General features: G+C 46.3%; 7 protein-coding genes across 7 annotated transcripts; 4 read left to right on the top strand and 3 right to left on the bottom strand.

Moving 5' to 3' along the window:
- Positions 1–485: 485 nt before the first annotated feature.
- On the top strand, positions 486–2,332 carry GLAREA_03701 (uncharacterized protein; the record flags this gene model as incomplete). Its single annotated transcript, XM_008083954.1, has 2 exons — positions 486–579; positions 819–2,332. The coding sequence occupies 2 exons, from the start codon at positions 486–488 to the stop codon at positions 2,330–2,332; spliced, it is 1,608 nt and encodes a 535-aa protein (XP_008082145.1).
- A 682-nt stretch (positions 2,333–3,014) lies between these two features.
- Positions 3,015–5,624, bottom strand: GLAREA_03702 (Zn2/Cys6 DNA-binding protein; the record flags this gene model as incomplete). The annotated part of the gene is made up of 2 exons (XM_008083955.1): positions 3,015–4,547; positions 4,599–5,624. The coding sequence occupies 2 exons, from the start codon at positions 5,622–5,624 to the stop codon at positions 3,015–3,017; spliced, it is 2,559 nt and encodes an 852-aa protein (XP_008082146.1).
- Positions 5,625–6,205: 581 nt separating this feature from the next.
- GLAREA_03703 (uncharacterized protein) lies at positions 6,206–6,777 on the bottom strand (the record flags this gene model as incomplete). The annotated part of the gene is made up of 2 exons (XM_008083956.1): positions 6,206–6,705; positions 6,756–6,777. 2 exons carry the CDS (start codon positions 6,775–6,777, stop codon positions 6,206–6,208), a joined length of 522 nt encoding a protein of 173 aa, XP_008082147.1.
- A 490-nt stretch (positions 6,778–7,267) lies between these two features.
- Positions 7,268–8,341, top strand: GLAREA_03704 (uncharacterized protein; the record flags this gene model as incomplete). The annotated part of the gene is made up of 2 exons (XM_008083957.1): positions 7,268–7,803; positions 7,855–8,341. 2 exons carry the CDS (start codon positions 7,268–7,270, stop codon positions 8,339–8,341), a joined length of 1,023 nt encoding a protein of 340 aa, XP_008082148.1.
- A 661-nt stretch (positions 8,342–9,002) lies between these two features.
- On the top strand, positions 9,003–9,602 carry GLAREA_03705 (Peptide methionine sulfoxide reductase; the record flags this gene model as incomplete). The annotated part of the gene is made up of 1 exon (XM_008083958.1): positions 9,003–9,602. The coding sequence occupies one exon, from the start codon at positions 9,003–9,005 to the stop codon at positions 9,600–9,602; it is 600 nt and encodes a 199-aa protein (XP_008082149.1).
- A 1,783-nt stretch (positions 9,603–11,385) lies between these two features.
- GLAREA_03706 (uncharacterized protein) lies at positions 11,386–12,564 on the top strand (the record flags this gene model as incomplete). Its single annotated transcript, XM_008083959.1, has 2 exons — positions 11,386–11,515; positions 11,741–12,564. The coding sequence occupies 2 exons, from the start codon at positions 11,386–11,388 to the stop codon at positions 12,562–12,564; spliced, it is 954 nt and encodes a 317-aa protein (XP_008082150.1).
- A 749-nt stretch (positions 12,565–13,313) lies between these two features.
- Positions 13,314–16,457, bottom strand: GLAREA_03707 (P-loop containing nucleoside triphosphate hydrolase; the record flags this gene model as incomplete). The annotated part of the gene is made up of 4 exons (XM_008083960.1): positions 13,314–16,098; positions 16,146–16,265; positions 16,321–16,360; positions 16,415–16,457. The coding sequence occupies 4 exons, from the start codon at positions 16,455–16,457 to the stop codon at positions 13,314–13,316; spliced, it is 2,988 nt and encodes a 995-aa protein (XP_008082151.1).
- Positions 16,458–16,934: the final 477 nt, after the last annotated feature.

A 16,934-nucleotide genomic window follows, 5' to 3' on the forward strand; every position in this document is an offset into this window, starting at 1 on the left:
CGTGCTTGGCGCTGGCGTTGATGCTGAGAATGGGCAATGGATTGGACCGTATTCTGGAATTGGCGCTGGCATTGACAGCTTCTTTGAATATGCCTTGAAGACGCACATTCTTCTGTCAGGGCACGATCTACCCAATGCAACAGTTATTCCACTCGTAGAGCCTGATCCATCGTGGCTTGATCCAAACACAATCTACAGTCCCTTGACTGAAGCGGAGAACTCTCCCGAGACCTTTCTAGCTGCCTGGCATGAAGCGCATGCTGCTATCAAGCGACATCTGTACAGTGGAATTCATCATCCGCATTATGTGAACGTGCATTTGAGTACGGGGTCTCCTCAAGCGTATTGGATTGATAGCCTTGGTGCATATTATCCAGGTTTGTTGGCGCTTGCTGGCGAAGTTGAAGAAGCCATCGAGACAAATTTACTCTACACTGCGCTTTGGACTCGATACGCAGCTTTGCCAGAGCGTTGGTCAGTTCGAGATGGCCACGTTGAAGGAGGTCTCGGCTGGTGGCCCGGTCGACCTGAATTCATTGAATCAAATTATCATCTCTATCGAGCAACCCGTGATCCATGGTATTTTTACGTTGGGGAGATGGTGTTGTCCGACATAAAAGCGAGATGCTGGACTGAGTGCGGATGGGCAGGTCTGCAAGACGTGAGGACCGGCGAGAAGAGTGACCGTATGGAAAGCTTTTTTCTCGGAGAAACCGCGAAATACCTTTACCTGCTCTTCGATCCGGACCATCCGCTCAATCGTCTTGACGCACCTTATGTATTTACCACTGAAGGCCATCCACTAATCATTCCCAAAGCCAAATCACCTGTCGTTCGAAGGAAGGCCCCAGCGACTAGGAGCATTCAAGTCCTCCAAAACAGCGAACTCAGAGATACTTGCCCATCCTCTCCATCCGCGCTTCCATTCTCCATATCCGTTACCGCGGCGAGGCGTGATATCTTTCATGCATCTAGCCTCATCAATCTACACAACATACCCAATTTTCGTACAGATGTAAAGGACCTGAAAGAAATAAGCTTAAATGCGAAAGACTTGCCGCAAGGAGTACAGCAAGAAGTCCGCGTTACCCCGAACCACACATATTACCCATCAACCCTTCCAGGATACCTTGTTCCGTCCGATGGGTTTTGCGATAAGCTACCACTCGGGCAGACATTTACCATCGAGTTCCCAGTAAGCACACCTATCAGTACCACAACGGGTCTTTCGAACTTCATGGCTTTTGGCCCTCAAGCACTCGTTAGACTGAACGAAGGAATTCTTATTAAAAGCCTGTCAGGACTACGACTCGGAATGGTTTACGAATCTCCTTCTCCTTATCGAGCAATCCATGGACCTCTTACGGACTCCTGGAGAGTTTGGAATATAGCTAATATGGCTCTCGGTCGAGATGAACAAGTCTTTATACCAAGAGATGTTATGGGCGATATGAATGATCCCTCGTTCACCCGAGTTCGAGACGTAGTGATGCTCGATGTCATTATACAGCTGGAAAATGATGCTCCGCAAGAGAACACTGCCGCTCCGACTGGTAGTTCCGAAGAGCTATATGATAACGACGATGACGATGATTATGATGACTACGAGGAAGAAGAAATGTCCAACAGGAAAACCCGCCGAGACTCATCGAGCGTGTCTAGCAAAAAAACCCACGATTCCCCATCTCAGTCTCAGTACAAAACGATGCTCTCCTCCCTTTTCCGTCATGTAACCTCCGTCCTTCGAGATCCAGCCGCAACGCTGGTTCCGCAGCCAAAACCCCAACCTACACTGTATCCATTCACCAAACTCCCTGCTATCGCTCCAACTGGTCTCGGCGCCGCAGGCGTCATCGACGTCCCAGATGCTCCTGACTCCTCAATTGGCCCTCAAACCGCCCCCTTGATCTGGAAAACAATCTTCTTCGCCGGTCAAGCCTGCTCTGGGAAACTCCCCGACTCCGCCCCCCGAAACCACGAAGTCATCATCATCCGCCGCGGCGGTTGCACCTTCCACGACAAACTAAGCAACATCCCGGCCTTCACACCCATATTCGCGTCCCTCAAACTAGTCATCATAATCGACCACGAAAAGGCCTCCGAAGAAGACGGGTTCCCCGAGGGTGCCGGCAGCGGTCTCTTCAGACCGTTGATCGACAAACGACAGGTCACGCCCAAGGGCGTTTTGAGGAGAGATGCGATTAGTATGGTTATGGTGTCTGGGGGCGACGAGACGGAGGCGGTTTTTAGGAGGTGTAGGAGTGTGGGGATTAGAAGGAGGTATCATGTTGAGAGTCAGGGGAAGGTGGTGGGGAATGTACATGTTATATAGATATTGAGGTCTTTGTGTCAACTTGAGTATATGGGGAGGATGGCGCGCTGTGGAAGGCGGGTGTAAATGAGGGTGGATTCTATATATAGAGTGGAGTGGCTTTTGGTTTTGATGATGTGATGGGGCGTGATTCCTTTTTATGTGAAGATAGATTGGGGTGCCGTGAGCGTATGTAATTACGTAGATACCTATACAAATCTCTCTCTCGTCGTTGGACATCTATACCTGTTGTCAAATTGACGACCGTGTCCTCGTGTCTGCGCGAGAACCGTCACAATCTCGAAACTGCGTCTCATTAGAAGAGGTACATCACTCTAACTTTAAATCTTTCCATGCGCAAACGGAGTTATGGTATATCTGCCCTGGAATTAGAGCTCAAATGCATAAAAGTACATGAGATTTGTAAATGATCAAATTGATTGGAGTTGTGTCTCTAAAGAGTGGTATATCGCTATAATGTACACCAAGTCCCCCGTCATGCAAACGCCAGTTTATGTACTCCTGTTCATGTGAGATTTTATTGTCCTGTCATCCTGTCGTTCATAAACATGTGCATCTTACCCTTAACACTATACCGACCATCGTGGCCATCCTGTACTTGAACGCCTTCATATACCGTTCATCATGCCCAAGTTTTCTTGGTGGTCTGACCATGACATAAGGGAAAGCTTGGAGTTTTTCATCACCACCAGTTACCCATACCACCCAAAACAGGCCCTCTCGTGGTGTCCATCATCTCTGCTCCCTGGTCAAACTGGAATCCGCGGACTAGATCATCCCAGCTTCGCCAATCAACGTCTGCTTCGACTCCGTCCATGTCCATGTCCTGCAAAGTTGCATTATCTAATATCCAAGAGCTCTGATTCGGTCCAAACTGGTGAGAAACTCCATTGGGGTCGAGTTGCTGGTACATCTGTGGGTCGATAAGCCCTTGGTCCGATGCCATTTCCATTCCATTCATCATTTGAGTGCCAGGTTGGTACAATGGGATATTCGTAAGAAACTGTGTTTCGTGGGCATGAGGATCGACTTGAGTAGGATCGCGCATCGTCATTCCCGGTTGTGCAAACGGCGTTACTAATTTCGACGGGTAACCAGAAGGCGTTGGTCGTAGGTTTTCCTTCGAGATTCCTAATTCTAAATGTATGCCATTCAAAGCCGCTGCCGCATTGTTTTCACCACGTCTTTTGCGAGCTTGGAGAGCAAGCTTTCTTAGAGGCCGCCACAACGTACCATGCTTGCCTTTAAAAATGTCTACGCCGCAGGCACCAAAGCAATTATCCACCGCTTGCCATGCACGTTTAACTATGATAGAGTTATCACGAATGGCCAATTCACCGAGTAGGTAGGCTATCGCATGCCACTGAATGTATGTTGCGAAGAGCCATCCCCACTTTTTAGTGCTTGCTTCAGCTTCCAGCAGTTGAGAATACTCCAAGATTTCGATCGAGGCCATAAAGAGCCGGTCTCGCGTGTCTGATGTAAGGCTGTCTGTCTTGTCTGGTTCAATAAGTGGATGATATAGAATTAGGGCCATCTTAGCAGCAATAAGTCGAGCAACTGTCGCTGCTACCCAGTACAATGGCCCAGCATTTTCGCAGTACTTGAGGTATGTCTTTTCCAAATGGGTTGTCTTCTCTTTGATCATCTCTTCCTTTTCTTCCAAAGTCAATGGCGGAGGCATGGGACCAGCAGGACATCCTCCGGGTGGGGAGTATGTTAGAACCCGTGCTAAGGAACAGATCTCGAAACGTATCAAGCAGAATGTCATCTCCGAGACTCCTTCCCGAGGCTTTACGGGCTCTTTCTGGCTCGGATCCAAATCCAAGTCGTTGCATGATGTGGGCAATTCTGTATCATAAGAAGAAGTCATGACAGAAGGATCCGAACCATGGTCCTCAGAAGCACGAACGTCTAAGATACACACCTGCCACCACAGTCTTCTTCTCATTTCCGTGTCGAACGGAGAAAGACCAAATTTAGCACCGTCTCGATGAAGGCCGAGAGACTGTGCAATGCGAATCGCAAGGCCCGTCATGGTCCAAACAAATCTCGTATCATCATGCCTGCGAACGCATATCAAAAAGAGCACGAGGGCTTGGATGGTGACAATGTCGTTTGTTTTCAAAAGATTTGCTCTTGCCAAAGCCTGCTCTGTAGCAAACCGGTACTGCCTAAGTAGAACGGTCTTGGAGATGCCAAAATTCGTGTTCACCTATGCGTTTTAGCCATAGTGGGCGGATAGGTCGTCACAAGTTTTACTTACCTCTTCTGCGGTCATGGACGTAATGGTAGCAAAGTATATTGAGAACATCAGAGCCTCGGTACTTTTGCTTAAGCTTTCCATATCGCTTTGAACAGCTTTTATAGTTTTGCTCATTGTGGGAGAATGAACAATCATCACTAATGGATGCACATTATCGAGAAAGGTCTGCCAATAGAATGGGATTTGAGATGGTAGAGGATGTAACCCTCGAAGGTTCACATCGGTGCTGCTGTAACCCATTATGAAGCCCTGGTGGCTTCCCGTGGTCTCTATTTCATCAGATGGCGTTGGTGAGTCTTCCTCGGATTCGAGACTTTGATCATACAGCAAGGCCCTGATCTCTTCTACCTCTTCTGAAACCTGGCTCCAAAACGGGTGTGACACATATCGACTCTTTCCTTCATTGAAGACAAGTCGCCCAGTTCCTCCGCCAGCCGTTTCGGTTTCTTGCAGATTCATTGGCGGTCCATGACCTGTCCTGATGAGTTTATCTATCCATTCCTTTGTAGTTCCAGTGCCATCATTCGCGTCTCGTACTTTGAGCTTCGGGGTTTCGGTCGCTGTACCAGTACTTGAAGTTGTGCCTGATTCATGGCGACGCAGAGAAGAGTCACTTCCGGGCGATTGCTTCACTCCCTCTGCTTCTACGTGCCCGCTGAGTTCTTCAACCACGCCTTCTAGTCTTCGAAGCCTCTTTAGTAGTTCCGCCTCTCGGTCGCTCGTTGTCTTGCCACCAACCCTAGGCCTTCGTGGAGCTCTACCAGGTGCAGGAAAGATACACTCTCCTCCGGCTCTGGTGCAATTGGAGCATGGCTCTTTCTTGTCGCACTTAACTTTCCGCTTGCGGCATGTAATACAGCTTCGCGCTGCTAAAGCGTGCGGGGCAGAGTGTGAAGCTTTTCTCTGTTCCGAGAAGAATAACGGTTTCGTCTGTGGATCTGCTGTGGGAGAGATGAGTACTGGAGACGTTATGTTGGTAGAAAGCGCGGACGAGGCTGCGGAAGTGGGTTGAGGTCGCGCAGACATGTTGTGCGATTTCTGCCTACGTCAGTAGGCGGCTGTTCGCCGTGCAGGACGTGCAGGTGTTCACGCTCAATAATAGCAGACTGGCAACTTATACGAAGTCAGAATATCAGAATAAGTCTAGAATTTTGTATGCTGCGAAGGACTGGTTGAAGTGGGTCGGTACTATCGATGCGGCGAGATCGAGGCTATCCAAGTCAAGCCTTCGGGACCGAGAACATTTCGCACTTTACAAAGCTTCATTTCTGGTGCTTCGTTGGAAGCTTGGAAGCTGGAGTCCCATGGAATAATGATGACTCCCTCCCGAAACCGATTAACTTCAAAGAGCGTAGCATAAATTGCGCTTACATCCACGTGCCGCTTACCCATCAAGGAATCCTTTAGACCACTTTCCACTTTCCAGGTTCTTACTGGCTTTCCAGCTGCGAGAACACCATCTGCATCAAAATCCGCTCCTGCAGACAAATGTCCAAGATTGTACATTTCGAGTAGGATCATATCTCCGCTAAACAATAATCAGCGACCCGCATGTGGTGGAGCTCCATGCTGTACAACAGCTGCTGTCACTCTCATATATTACAGTGTTATATGTTTGCCTCTAGTTCGTTAGCCGTTTCCTCTGCTCCCGCGTAGGCAGTTTCCTGGACACTGGGCACGACATTGAGACTGGTGGTGTATTCTGTGTTGGCGGTAACCTCGACATTGGCAGTGTCTTCAGTATTGTCGCAAGCTTCTCGGGTGTCCTTGGGGGTAATGTCTTCATCGGTACTGATCAAGCTACTGGCAAATGCTTTCGCATAGTCTCTAGAATGATATTGCTTCCAGCAATCACTATACTCCTCGGTCTTGTTCTTGCAAAGAGAAACTAAACAAATTGCGCATTTCCATTGAGTTCTGCGTATTGTGTTGCTTGGCTCTACGGCTCTTCCAGCTCGACGATCCTGAATTCGATTAAAGGCGCATTGTTGACAAGATCGACGCTTTGCCTTAGCTACTTGTATGTAGACGTGACGATCGCAGGGTATAACTGTTGACGGAGCTGGCAGATGGGACGCTATCCCCCGAGAGATACGCTTACTCTGGTCTAAATCTGTCAGTAAATCAGCAGCTATTAGTAACTAATAGCCTCCTCACGTTGTTGTGAACCATCACTCATGTTGAGGGGGGTGGACATATTCCAACCGTATTTCAATGGTCAGATTGTATACATATCCTGTCTGTTTGTCGAGATATCGTGCGAAAAAAGAATTGGGGCTTTCTTGGTAGAAAAGGAAACCTTAGAGATGCGCAGAACTCTGTCAGTAGATGGTCGCCTCCATGAAATGAACGTGGAGTGAGGGAATATTGTATCGAATAGAAACTTTCATGCCCAAATGCTCTCATGAAATTGCCAAAGATAAATAGCTGATATAAATGTGTCGGTGGTGTACAAGTATGATCAACCTAATGCTCGATGGGCTGTATACCTCGGCTTCCCTAGCTTGCTTGAGCCATCAGAGATCACATGACTCGCTTGGCACTGAGGAAAGCTCTCGAAGCTCGACACAATGCGCCAACGTCATTTGGCCTTTGCCTCCCTGCCTACATAAAGTATACACCTCGTGTCATCCTCAAGCATCCAACATCATCACAAACCTATCATCAATATGGCGTTTACAATGCGACAGCCGCTACGGCTTGGTACCTCCATCGCCGCCGCATCGAAAGGCGCTTTCAAATCCTCAACAGTACGATCATTCCACTACACCAAACCCGCATCAAACTTCTTCTCCGCGAAAACTACCAGCTCTCCCAGTGCGCTCGCAAAGGCTCGGAATGCGTTCAGAAATTCGAGGAGGACTTATATGAACCAGCCAGCTATTCCAGCGGCTAATGCTACACTTATTCAGAAGTTGGCAGTGGGAGGTGCTATGATAGTCGGAGGGGTTATTGCAACAAACTTGGTGTTCAACCGGGAAACACGAGAAGATGGAGGCATGCCGGCTTATGAGCGAGAGTATCTCAATGAAACTTTCATGCACACCGGTCTTGGAGTAGGAATTATTGGTCTTTCGGCCAGGGCAATGTTTCAATCGGGATTCATGTACAGGATGATGGCAACAAATCCGTGGATTGTTATGATCGGTGGTCTCGGTCTAAGCATTGGTACAATGATGGGCACAAGAGCGACATCTCCAGACAAGTAAGTTTCTATGATCCCAGAATCCAGAGTCATGTATTGACAGTTCTTTAGCTACGTTCAAAAATATGGTCTTTGGAGTGCTTTCAACGTAACCCAAGGTGCCCTCCTCGCACCTCTTCTCTTTATGGCACCACCTGCCATCATCGCTCGGGCTGGTCTTTATACAATCGCAATGATGGGTTCAATCTCTTTTGTTGGTGCCACGGCTAAGCAAGAGAAATACCTCTACCTCGGTGGACCACTTCTTGCTGGTGTAGCAATCGTCGCTGTTTCCGGATTCGCTCCTCTCGTACTACCAGCCACTGCTGTTCGTACGCTTGCTTTCACCGAAAACATCTGGCTTTGGGGAGGATTGGCAGTCTTCGGAGGATTTACTTTATATGATGTCCAGAAGATTCTTGCTCATGCCAGGATGGCTCAACAAGGACTTATTCGAAAGGATGCCGTTAATGAGAGTATGAGTTTAGAGTTGGATTTCTTGAACATTTTCATCCGGATGGTCCAAATCTTGATGATGCAACAAGGACGCAGAAAGTAGGATATTTAGGGTTGAAGGGAAGTTGGCAAATTTGAAATGTATGGATTATGGGAGCATTGGAGTTACGGCTGTGCAAATGAAAATAGTGGATTGACTCCTCTCTTTCTGTAAATAGGAATTTAAGCAAACAAACTAAAAACTTACAACCTTCTACTATTGTAACCGTCCTATAGGTAGACTGTTATTTTAACTTACACATATCACTGATTGGACTGTAAGAGCACATAGAAAGCTTTATTCTTATGAAGTATCGCCCATTAATATTAACATCACAGGTTCAAAGTTCCCACGGGTAGAATCATGTGGAATTACACCTTGATGTCAGATTTGGAATTGTGTTTGGAATCATACATAGCACTGGAATCAACGTTTCTGGTGGGGGCTGTGTGGCGGAAGAATTCTGGATCGCTGATTTGTCAGACCCCTCCATGACGACTTCATCCCGAGGTGTTTGTTATACTTAAACATCGCCATCCACCTCGATCTTTTGTCCCTATCCAAATTGAAATACATCTCTTCAGTCGTCAACGTAGACTGAACTCCAGAAACTCAATCGAATTCAAGAACACCAAATCCTAGCTCACAAGTCAGCAATCTGCCTTTCACATTCTCACCTCGCACACTTCTTTTCGCCGTTTTCGTACTCCTAATGGCTACCAACATGCCCACCTTCCTCACTCGCCTTTTGCGACCCTTCTCCTCCACAACCACATCTCTGACACCGGTTGGCCCGATATCTTCACCCGCGGGTGCTCAAAAGGCCACCATAGCAGCCGGTTGTTTCTGGGGCGTGGAACACATGTTTCGTCGCGAATTCAAGTCTCGCGGTCTCTACGATGCTCGCGTTGGCTACATCGGTGGCGACACCTCTTCACCTTCCTACCGCGCCGTCTGCAGCGGTAGAACAGGACATGCCGAAGCTTTACAAGTCACATACGACCCGGACAAGGTCAGCTATCGGGATCTGATCGAGTTCTTCTATAAGATGCATGATCCTACGACAAGCGACCGACAAGGCCCAGATACTGGAAGCCAGTACAGAAGTGGCATATTCTATCACGATGCGGATCAGGAGAGAGTTGCCAGGGAGGTCACGAAACAGGTCAATGAGCAGTGGTGGAAAGGAAAAGTTGTGACTGAGATTCTGGAGGCGGGGGAGTGGTGGGATGCGGAGGACTATCATCAAAAATACCTGGATAATAACCCCGGAGGTTACGAGTGTCCAAGTCATTTCTTGAGGAAGTTCCCACCGCTCAGCTAGAGCTGAGGTCAGAAGGGACAGGATTGATGGAAGTCGGATGATAGGAATGATAAGATGATACCAGTTTTTCTCTCGCATTATGTATAGTACAATGGCCAAGCTGGGCAAGAAACAAATACAATTATGACTTCTTCATATCTTCCACTCTTCTTCGTAAACAATATTTTGTCCATGAGTTAGACTTGAAATCGCCTGTGGGGGGCGAAGTATATTGCTCCCTACTGCTTTTTATTGGACCTGAAGCGCTAATATCTCTGGAGCAGCTTTTGGTCTCATCGTCGCTTTGGGGATTCGTCGCATATGCTGTGATGGATGGAATTTAGTCTGAGCAGTTGCTGACACCATTTGATAGTTTCAGCTTAGAACCATTTCATCACAATGCAGGTACCTTACGCCAGGATCGGTACATGGAAATGACGCTATTTTCAACAACCGTAAAGGACCTTGAATGTGATCATAATACACTACCTCAACATGCTGTGTCCTGTACGATATCCGCAGAATGAAGATCAGCTAAGAAAGCGACCAACCATACAAAATGGCTCTCTGTTATAAAGTCGAGGAACTCTCCCTTCGACATTTAGCCGAATAATCTGATGGAGAAGTGATAGCTGTCTACACTAAAGCTACTTTCAAGAGATACTTATCTAAGGCTTTGTCTATGTACCGTACCCACAGGAAATGGTCTGTCACGATTCTAGTAGAAATCCATTTCTCCCTCTGGTAACATATGTTCCGACTTTGGGCAAAATCTTAGTAGAAGAAGCAAAACGTCAACTGCGGGTCTGTGAAAGTTCCTGTGATCCTAAAATAAGAAAGTCGATTGTTTAATTATGAGAAACTGACAGGCTCTTCCTATGGAATTGCGCCAGTTATGGGATATCGTACAAGAATAGCTTCATATGTGGTTTGATTCGTAACTGTCATTTCGCACAAAATTGCTACTCTAAACATACCACCTTGAATCTTAAAGCTACTTAGAGTTTATTGCGTTGTCATCTTTATTGCGTTGTTATTATTTTGATACTTTAACAAAGCATGATATCGTTTGCCAATCGCTGTTTCTTCGAAAACTCAAATATGATTTAAGACAAACTAGAAATCGACAAACCTACCCAGAATTAAAACCACACTGTTTGTTTTACACCAGTTAAAGCGATTGCAAGCATGTCTCTCAAATCAGAGGGTTCATTTCACTCACTAAATTATCTCATACCAGACAGGAAAGGTTTATGGCCTATTGCTGTGTCCAGTTAACAAATTGGCTCATACAAGATCAGAAAGGCTTATGGTCTATGGCTGAGCCCAATTTCAAAATGATAGAAGTTGCTTCTTGAGATATAGGGATGGTTAAACTTGTCCATCAAGATACTGTGTAGATCCAAATCTCTCACAAATTTGATTTATTTACACGATGTCTTCTTCCGCTTCTGTAAGCTCATTATTTCAGACTTGCAAATAATTTGGTGATTTATAGGTGTCAAACTTTGTGTAGGTGGAAAACATGAATGAGCCAAATTCTTTGTGTTGTCTATCAAACTTCAGACTGTTACACAACAAGACTGAAGTTAGACACATCAGTGAATATAAGTATGAGAGTAAAGTTTGTCAAGCAGCTGTGAATGTTGTCGGAGCCCAAAATCTAGTTTGTTAGAAATGTTTTTTTGGCAAAGAAAATTCCAAGAAAACAGACTACATTCAACATGCTCAAATTTGCTTTCAACTATTCTTGATATGATAAATGCATTTGCTTCTTCTTTTTACACTTTCTTTCCTGGATATCATGCCCCAAGAGCTTGATCCTGAGGAATGGCCAGCACTTCCCAGCACCTCAATCAAACCTGCACAAAATAAAAACAGACTGAGAGGCGCCAAATCAAAAGCCAAAATCAACACCAAGGACACCGTGAAGAGTAAGAGTTTAAATTTGTTACACCACCCCTCTCAGAAGCAAACCGAAGTAAGGGGTGATTCTATCATAGAGACAGTCCAGAGTAGAGAGTCCTCTTCAAGAGGAATGTAACCCCCCGAAAGAACCACCAGTCAAGCAGCTTTATTCGGAAGTTGCAGCCCTTGAACGTAGGATTACTTCGAATCATATGTCAAGTATAAACATTCTAACTTCATGGTTATTATAGGTCCAACACAGTTCCCAACTCGCGTACGCAGGCCTCGGGAACTTCGAAAATGCTTCAAAAGAGATACCCAAACCTCCTCTGGCTCCGGTCACAAATTGAGCTACAAGGAAGAAGATCTTCTTCAAAAGATGCGCGCTCATCTCGCATCACCATACGACAGTCATCGCCAGGAATGGTTTCGAAAACAACTCCATGACTTGGTTCAACAGTCATCAAAAACACCAACAGATTGGGAAGCAATCCTGCTACGTTATCGAGATATGTTCAACAAGATCATCTTCAAAGGTCTACTAAACCGCCAGCTCTGCCCTCTGACATTCTTCAAGCTCGGGACACACAAAAGCAAATTATTCGGCTGGTCACTGAATCTACGGGACATCCCCGACATCACGCCAGAGACCATAACTGGCAAGATAGACATTTTCGAGATCAAGGACCGCGGCAGAAGTTTGGCAGAGCAGCTACGCATATACCTAGGTGTGCTTCTCCACGAAATGGTCCACGCATTTCAATGTCTTTACACGTGCGGATGCATAGCTTGTGAGATCCCGGACGATTTGTTCAAGGAAGCTGGGAATGGGTATGAGTTGTTCTTTTATGGTCTGTCTGGGGCTATTGAGATATTCATGAGAGATGTTTTGGAGGTCAAGGTCAGCTTATATCGATATGACCAACTGCAGATTGCGATAGGCAAGGGTGAGTTGGGGGTAGATGACCTTCCCAAGGTAGATTGGAAAGCGTATGATCTGGATGTTCGACATATTGGCAAATTGATAGATGGTGTACAAGGAAGGTGGGAAACAACCTGGCAAAATTGTGGTTAAAAGGAGGATTTGGTTTTAATTTTTAGATTCATCTATGAAATTGGATAATAGATTCAAAAGATACACTATTTAGTTGCATATAGAGAATAATCGTTCAAACCACACATTTTCGTACTTACTATCTTGCAAACCCAGCATGATAGTATTTCATTGTTGCGCTGTTTGCTTAATCTACCTAGCATGTTTAGGGGGTTCTCTAAATCTGATGAAAATTCATATGGTGCTTTAAGTACCTTGAAGTCTATCCGGTCGGTCTTATTTCGTTATACGATGCCTGATACCTAATCCATTAGAGGTCCGGCTGTTGTTTCTATCATTCACTTATCACTTACATACTCAAATTGTGGGGTTAGAATTAGACACTTTAAAGTCATTGCGAAACCATGTCATACACAGCAAGATAAGCTGATCCTATTACGTTTATAAGGGCTTGATGTCAATTGAAGCAATTGTAGACGCGACTGAACGAATCATTTGTGAATTTACTAATGCACTGACGAACAATTACAAAGCTCCTTCCGAGCTGATCAATTATACAACACCCCCATATACCAACGCCACACTCAGGACGCCATACAAGAATAAGTCCGGCAGAAGACGGCTATCTAGGACAAGAATAAGAAAGGGTCATTATCATCATATGAATAATCTGTCCTCCATGCAATGGGACGATGCAAAAAGACCAAAACATGCTGGAAAAAATCCTGACTGAACTGCCAAACTCCTTTCAATCATTATGCAAGACCAGCTTAGCGCCACCCTCCTTTACTCATGACACCTGTAACACTCTCTCGTGATCGCGGCGTACCACTTGCAACTCGTATTCCGCCGGAACCTAAGCTGTTTGAAATATTTCGAGGCTCAGCAATTGTTGTTCTGCGATTGCTCTTAACAATAGGTTGGGTTCGAGGACTTAGCACACTTGAATGGAATGAGCCTTCCCTGTCACTTTTAACCATGCGACGAGCATGGCTAGCTGTAAACATATTTTCATTGGGCGGAGATCCTGCCATGGTGGCAGCAGTTGGGCTTCGACGACGGTGAGCTCTGAGTACGCCTTCATTAGACGCGCGAGAAATTGATCCCGCCCGCTTTAAGGCTCTACCTATTTTGGCACTCTCTGATCTGTCCATTTGAAAACTGTTTTCACCCTCTGAAGATGAGTTGTTGCCACTTTCGGCGGACGCTACAGCTTGCATGATAGCTAACGATGAGCGATTAGCAGCATTGTCCGCGTTGATCATCCTCAGTGGCGATTGCTCCGTATCAGATGAAGAGAGTCGGGTCATCTTTGGTGGTGCAAGTGGAGGAGACCCATCTGATTTCTTGGACAAGAAACCCGCCTGAAATCGATTTGCTTTGGGCTTGATATCAAGAGATGATTGCGGTGCAACCGGCACAGGAGAAGAGCCTTCCACATCGCTTGAAATTTCCGCCGCCAAGTATGATGGAAGTGCAGGAAGGACCACGCTTTGCTCCATTAAGGATACCTCTGGAGAGCTCGCTATTTTTTGAGGTGTTTTTTCGAAGTCAGCTAGAGCTCCTGCCTCGTCGTCGTCACGCCATCTAACACTTCGGTGCTTGGATGGGGATCTTTTCTTCGGTGTAAAGGATATTCCCTTCTTTCCCAGGCCGGCCTTTTTGCGTCGTGGTGATGCTTTCATTGGCGACGCGAACACTTGAGGCGCTACTGCTGAAAGAGCTGGCATCATAGGCATGGGCTTGGATTGACCATCAACGGCGTGGGCGGTTTTCTTCCGCTTTGGAGTGCCGCGTTTTGTTGGTGGAAACTTCTCTGCCACATTTAGTGATCCATCTGGTTTGATGATATGGGATACAGAGGACGAGCAAGCTTGTAGCAGCCGCCCGAGTACACTTTTGGCGTGTTGAACTGCATCTTCTTCGTTCATACTCAGTATATCGTTGAGTGAAGATATTATATCGAATTGAGCGGCCAGTAGCACTTGCATGATACTTGCATCACCAGCCTTATCTTGGTCCATTACTTCTCTCAATGCATCCCTCCCAGCGTTGGCCTTCAGTAACTCTGCCTCCCTTGTCAAACTGGCGGCTTCCACACCATCAATAGACCCGTCTACTTCGGTCAATTGGCGAACACTGTTCTGTAACGCCGAGTCGATTGCACGTTCCCAGTTGATCTTATCCAATCTTTGATGATAGTGCTGCCGGCTGTTCTCAAGCTCGAAAATGATCCCCTGGGCAGTCTTGCGCATAGCACTAAGGCTAGATGGCATTTCTTCGTCTTCGCGTGAATCACAAACGGAGTCGAACGCTGCCACCCACGAAGAGAGCACTGAGATACGTCGCTCGATCTGGCGGAGCTTTTTCATGTTCGTAAGTTTCTCTTGTCGCTCTTGAGTTGAGTTCTCGTAAGCGGCCCGTATGCGAATAACGCCATCCCTAGCAATTACATCTCTTTTCTCGCTATGCTTTTTGAACTTCGCAAATGCTGCAGCCTCCCCATCCTTCTGTTGGGCCTGCAACTCGTTGATCAATGCCCTTTGCTCGTCAATCTTGACCAGGAAATCCTTCACATGACGATTGACATTATAAACATTTCGAGTAACTTTCGTCTGGATATTCTTCGCTCTGTTTGCGTATCGGAGAGTGTTTTGAGTTTCGTCGAAGTGAGCACTAGAAGGACTAACACACACAATCATAACCGTCTTACAGTTTCCTCCTAGAGAGAATTTTAGAAGCCGAGTCAGTTTCGAGTTTCGATATGGAACATGATTCTTTTTCCGAGGATCACATAGAGCATTAATGCAACCACCAAGCGCTAGTAGTGACTTGTTGATATTGGCTCCCTCGAGCAATCGTTCTCCGCGGTTTTTCGTTGCACTGGCACGTTCACTGCCAGCCAAATCAATTATACTTAATGTCGCCATAGTGTGCGGCTCATTAACATCAGCGTTGCGGTCCTTTTGCGCTACGTTTACTTGAAGGACAGCGTGAGATCGCGAAGAAGTTGCATTTGCCGCCGTGGGTGATACGGTTCGATATTCGTTTCCCTGCACAATCATATCCATGACTTCTTGCACATCCCGAGGATGATGGCTAGTCAACCCAGCAACTGATACAGTTTGATTCGCATCTTCCCGTAACATGAGTCCTTGTTTGCTTCCGCCTGGTACCAGCAAGTCTCTAATCGTTTCATTGTAGATTTCCAGGTAGGATAGGGATACCTCTGTAGACTTTTCGTCACTTCGCTCCGCAATCTTTTCGAATAATTCTTGCATGGTCAAGAAGATAATACCAGGTTGTTGAGCGGTTCCCGTAATTGTGTGTGTCTTTCCACAGCCAGTTGCGCCGTACGCAAATACTGTCGCATTATATCCGTCCATTACACTATCCATCAGACCTCTTGTCGTTGCTTCATAGACTTCGGCCTGTGTTGTATTTTCGTCAAACACCCGGTCGAATGCGAATTGTTGATCTTTTACCCGCTTTCCCATAGGTGCGACATTTCTGGTAAACCTTGTCACAGGTGCGTCTTCTGGGGGATCAAATATACTGCAAGAATTAGCATTATTTGCTAATGTTGAAAGGCCGGTCCCTACAGGCACTTGTCGTCTAGCACTTTGATGACTGGGCGTATTCCTTTTTGACCGAGTTTAGGAGTCGGAGCTCCTGCCATGGAGCCATCTCCCAGAAATAGTGTACCTTCATCGCTTTTGGTTCTGTAATTTGTGAGCAAAACTGTAGTCACAGTCGCGGAGTGTATATGGTGCCTACATCTGGGCTGCTTCTCTAATCGTAAAAGGTCGGACACGAACTTTTCAGAGTAAGCTTCTGTAATTATATACTGATAGGACTTAGATTCGCATACCGGTCACCGAAATGGAAGACGCTCCTGCATCTGCGGAAGCCATTCCTTTTGTTGTGAAGGGGGCAGATCATTCAAGGACGGGACGCCCTGATATCATAAACAAAGGAGCGCCCGAATCAAAAATTCTCAAAATTATGAATCGTACAAAATTGAATAAAAGGTTTCTTATCGAGTCCGATGGGCAGTAAAGACAGTTGCAATGCAATTCTTGGGTTGTCGAGTCGTGGTTGTGGTGTATGCTTCGTTCGCGAAATGTTGATTTAGAAAGATGCATCATGGAGAAGTGGAGACGAAATCGCCCGAAGCTCCACTTTAACGGTTGTCATAGCAACACGACCACGAACTCTTTTCTTCAGCACGACATGTGCTCCTCTGAAAGTTACAACTGCTGGACTCTCGATTGATATACGATCGTTCGATAAATAGCGCATGCTAGGAGGTCTACTCTTCCACGATTGGAAAGCTTCAAGTTATTGAGATCCAAATCTATCAAATGATAACGCTCTTATGTACATGCGGT

This window comes from Glarea lozoyensis (genome assembly GCF_000409485.1).
Source record: "Glarea lozoyensis ATCC 20868 chromosome Unknown GLAREA2, whole genome shotgun sequence".
NCBI lineage: Eukaryota > Fungi > Ascomycota > Leotiomycetes > Helotiales > Helotiaceae > Glarea > Glarea lozoyensis.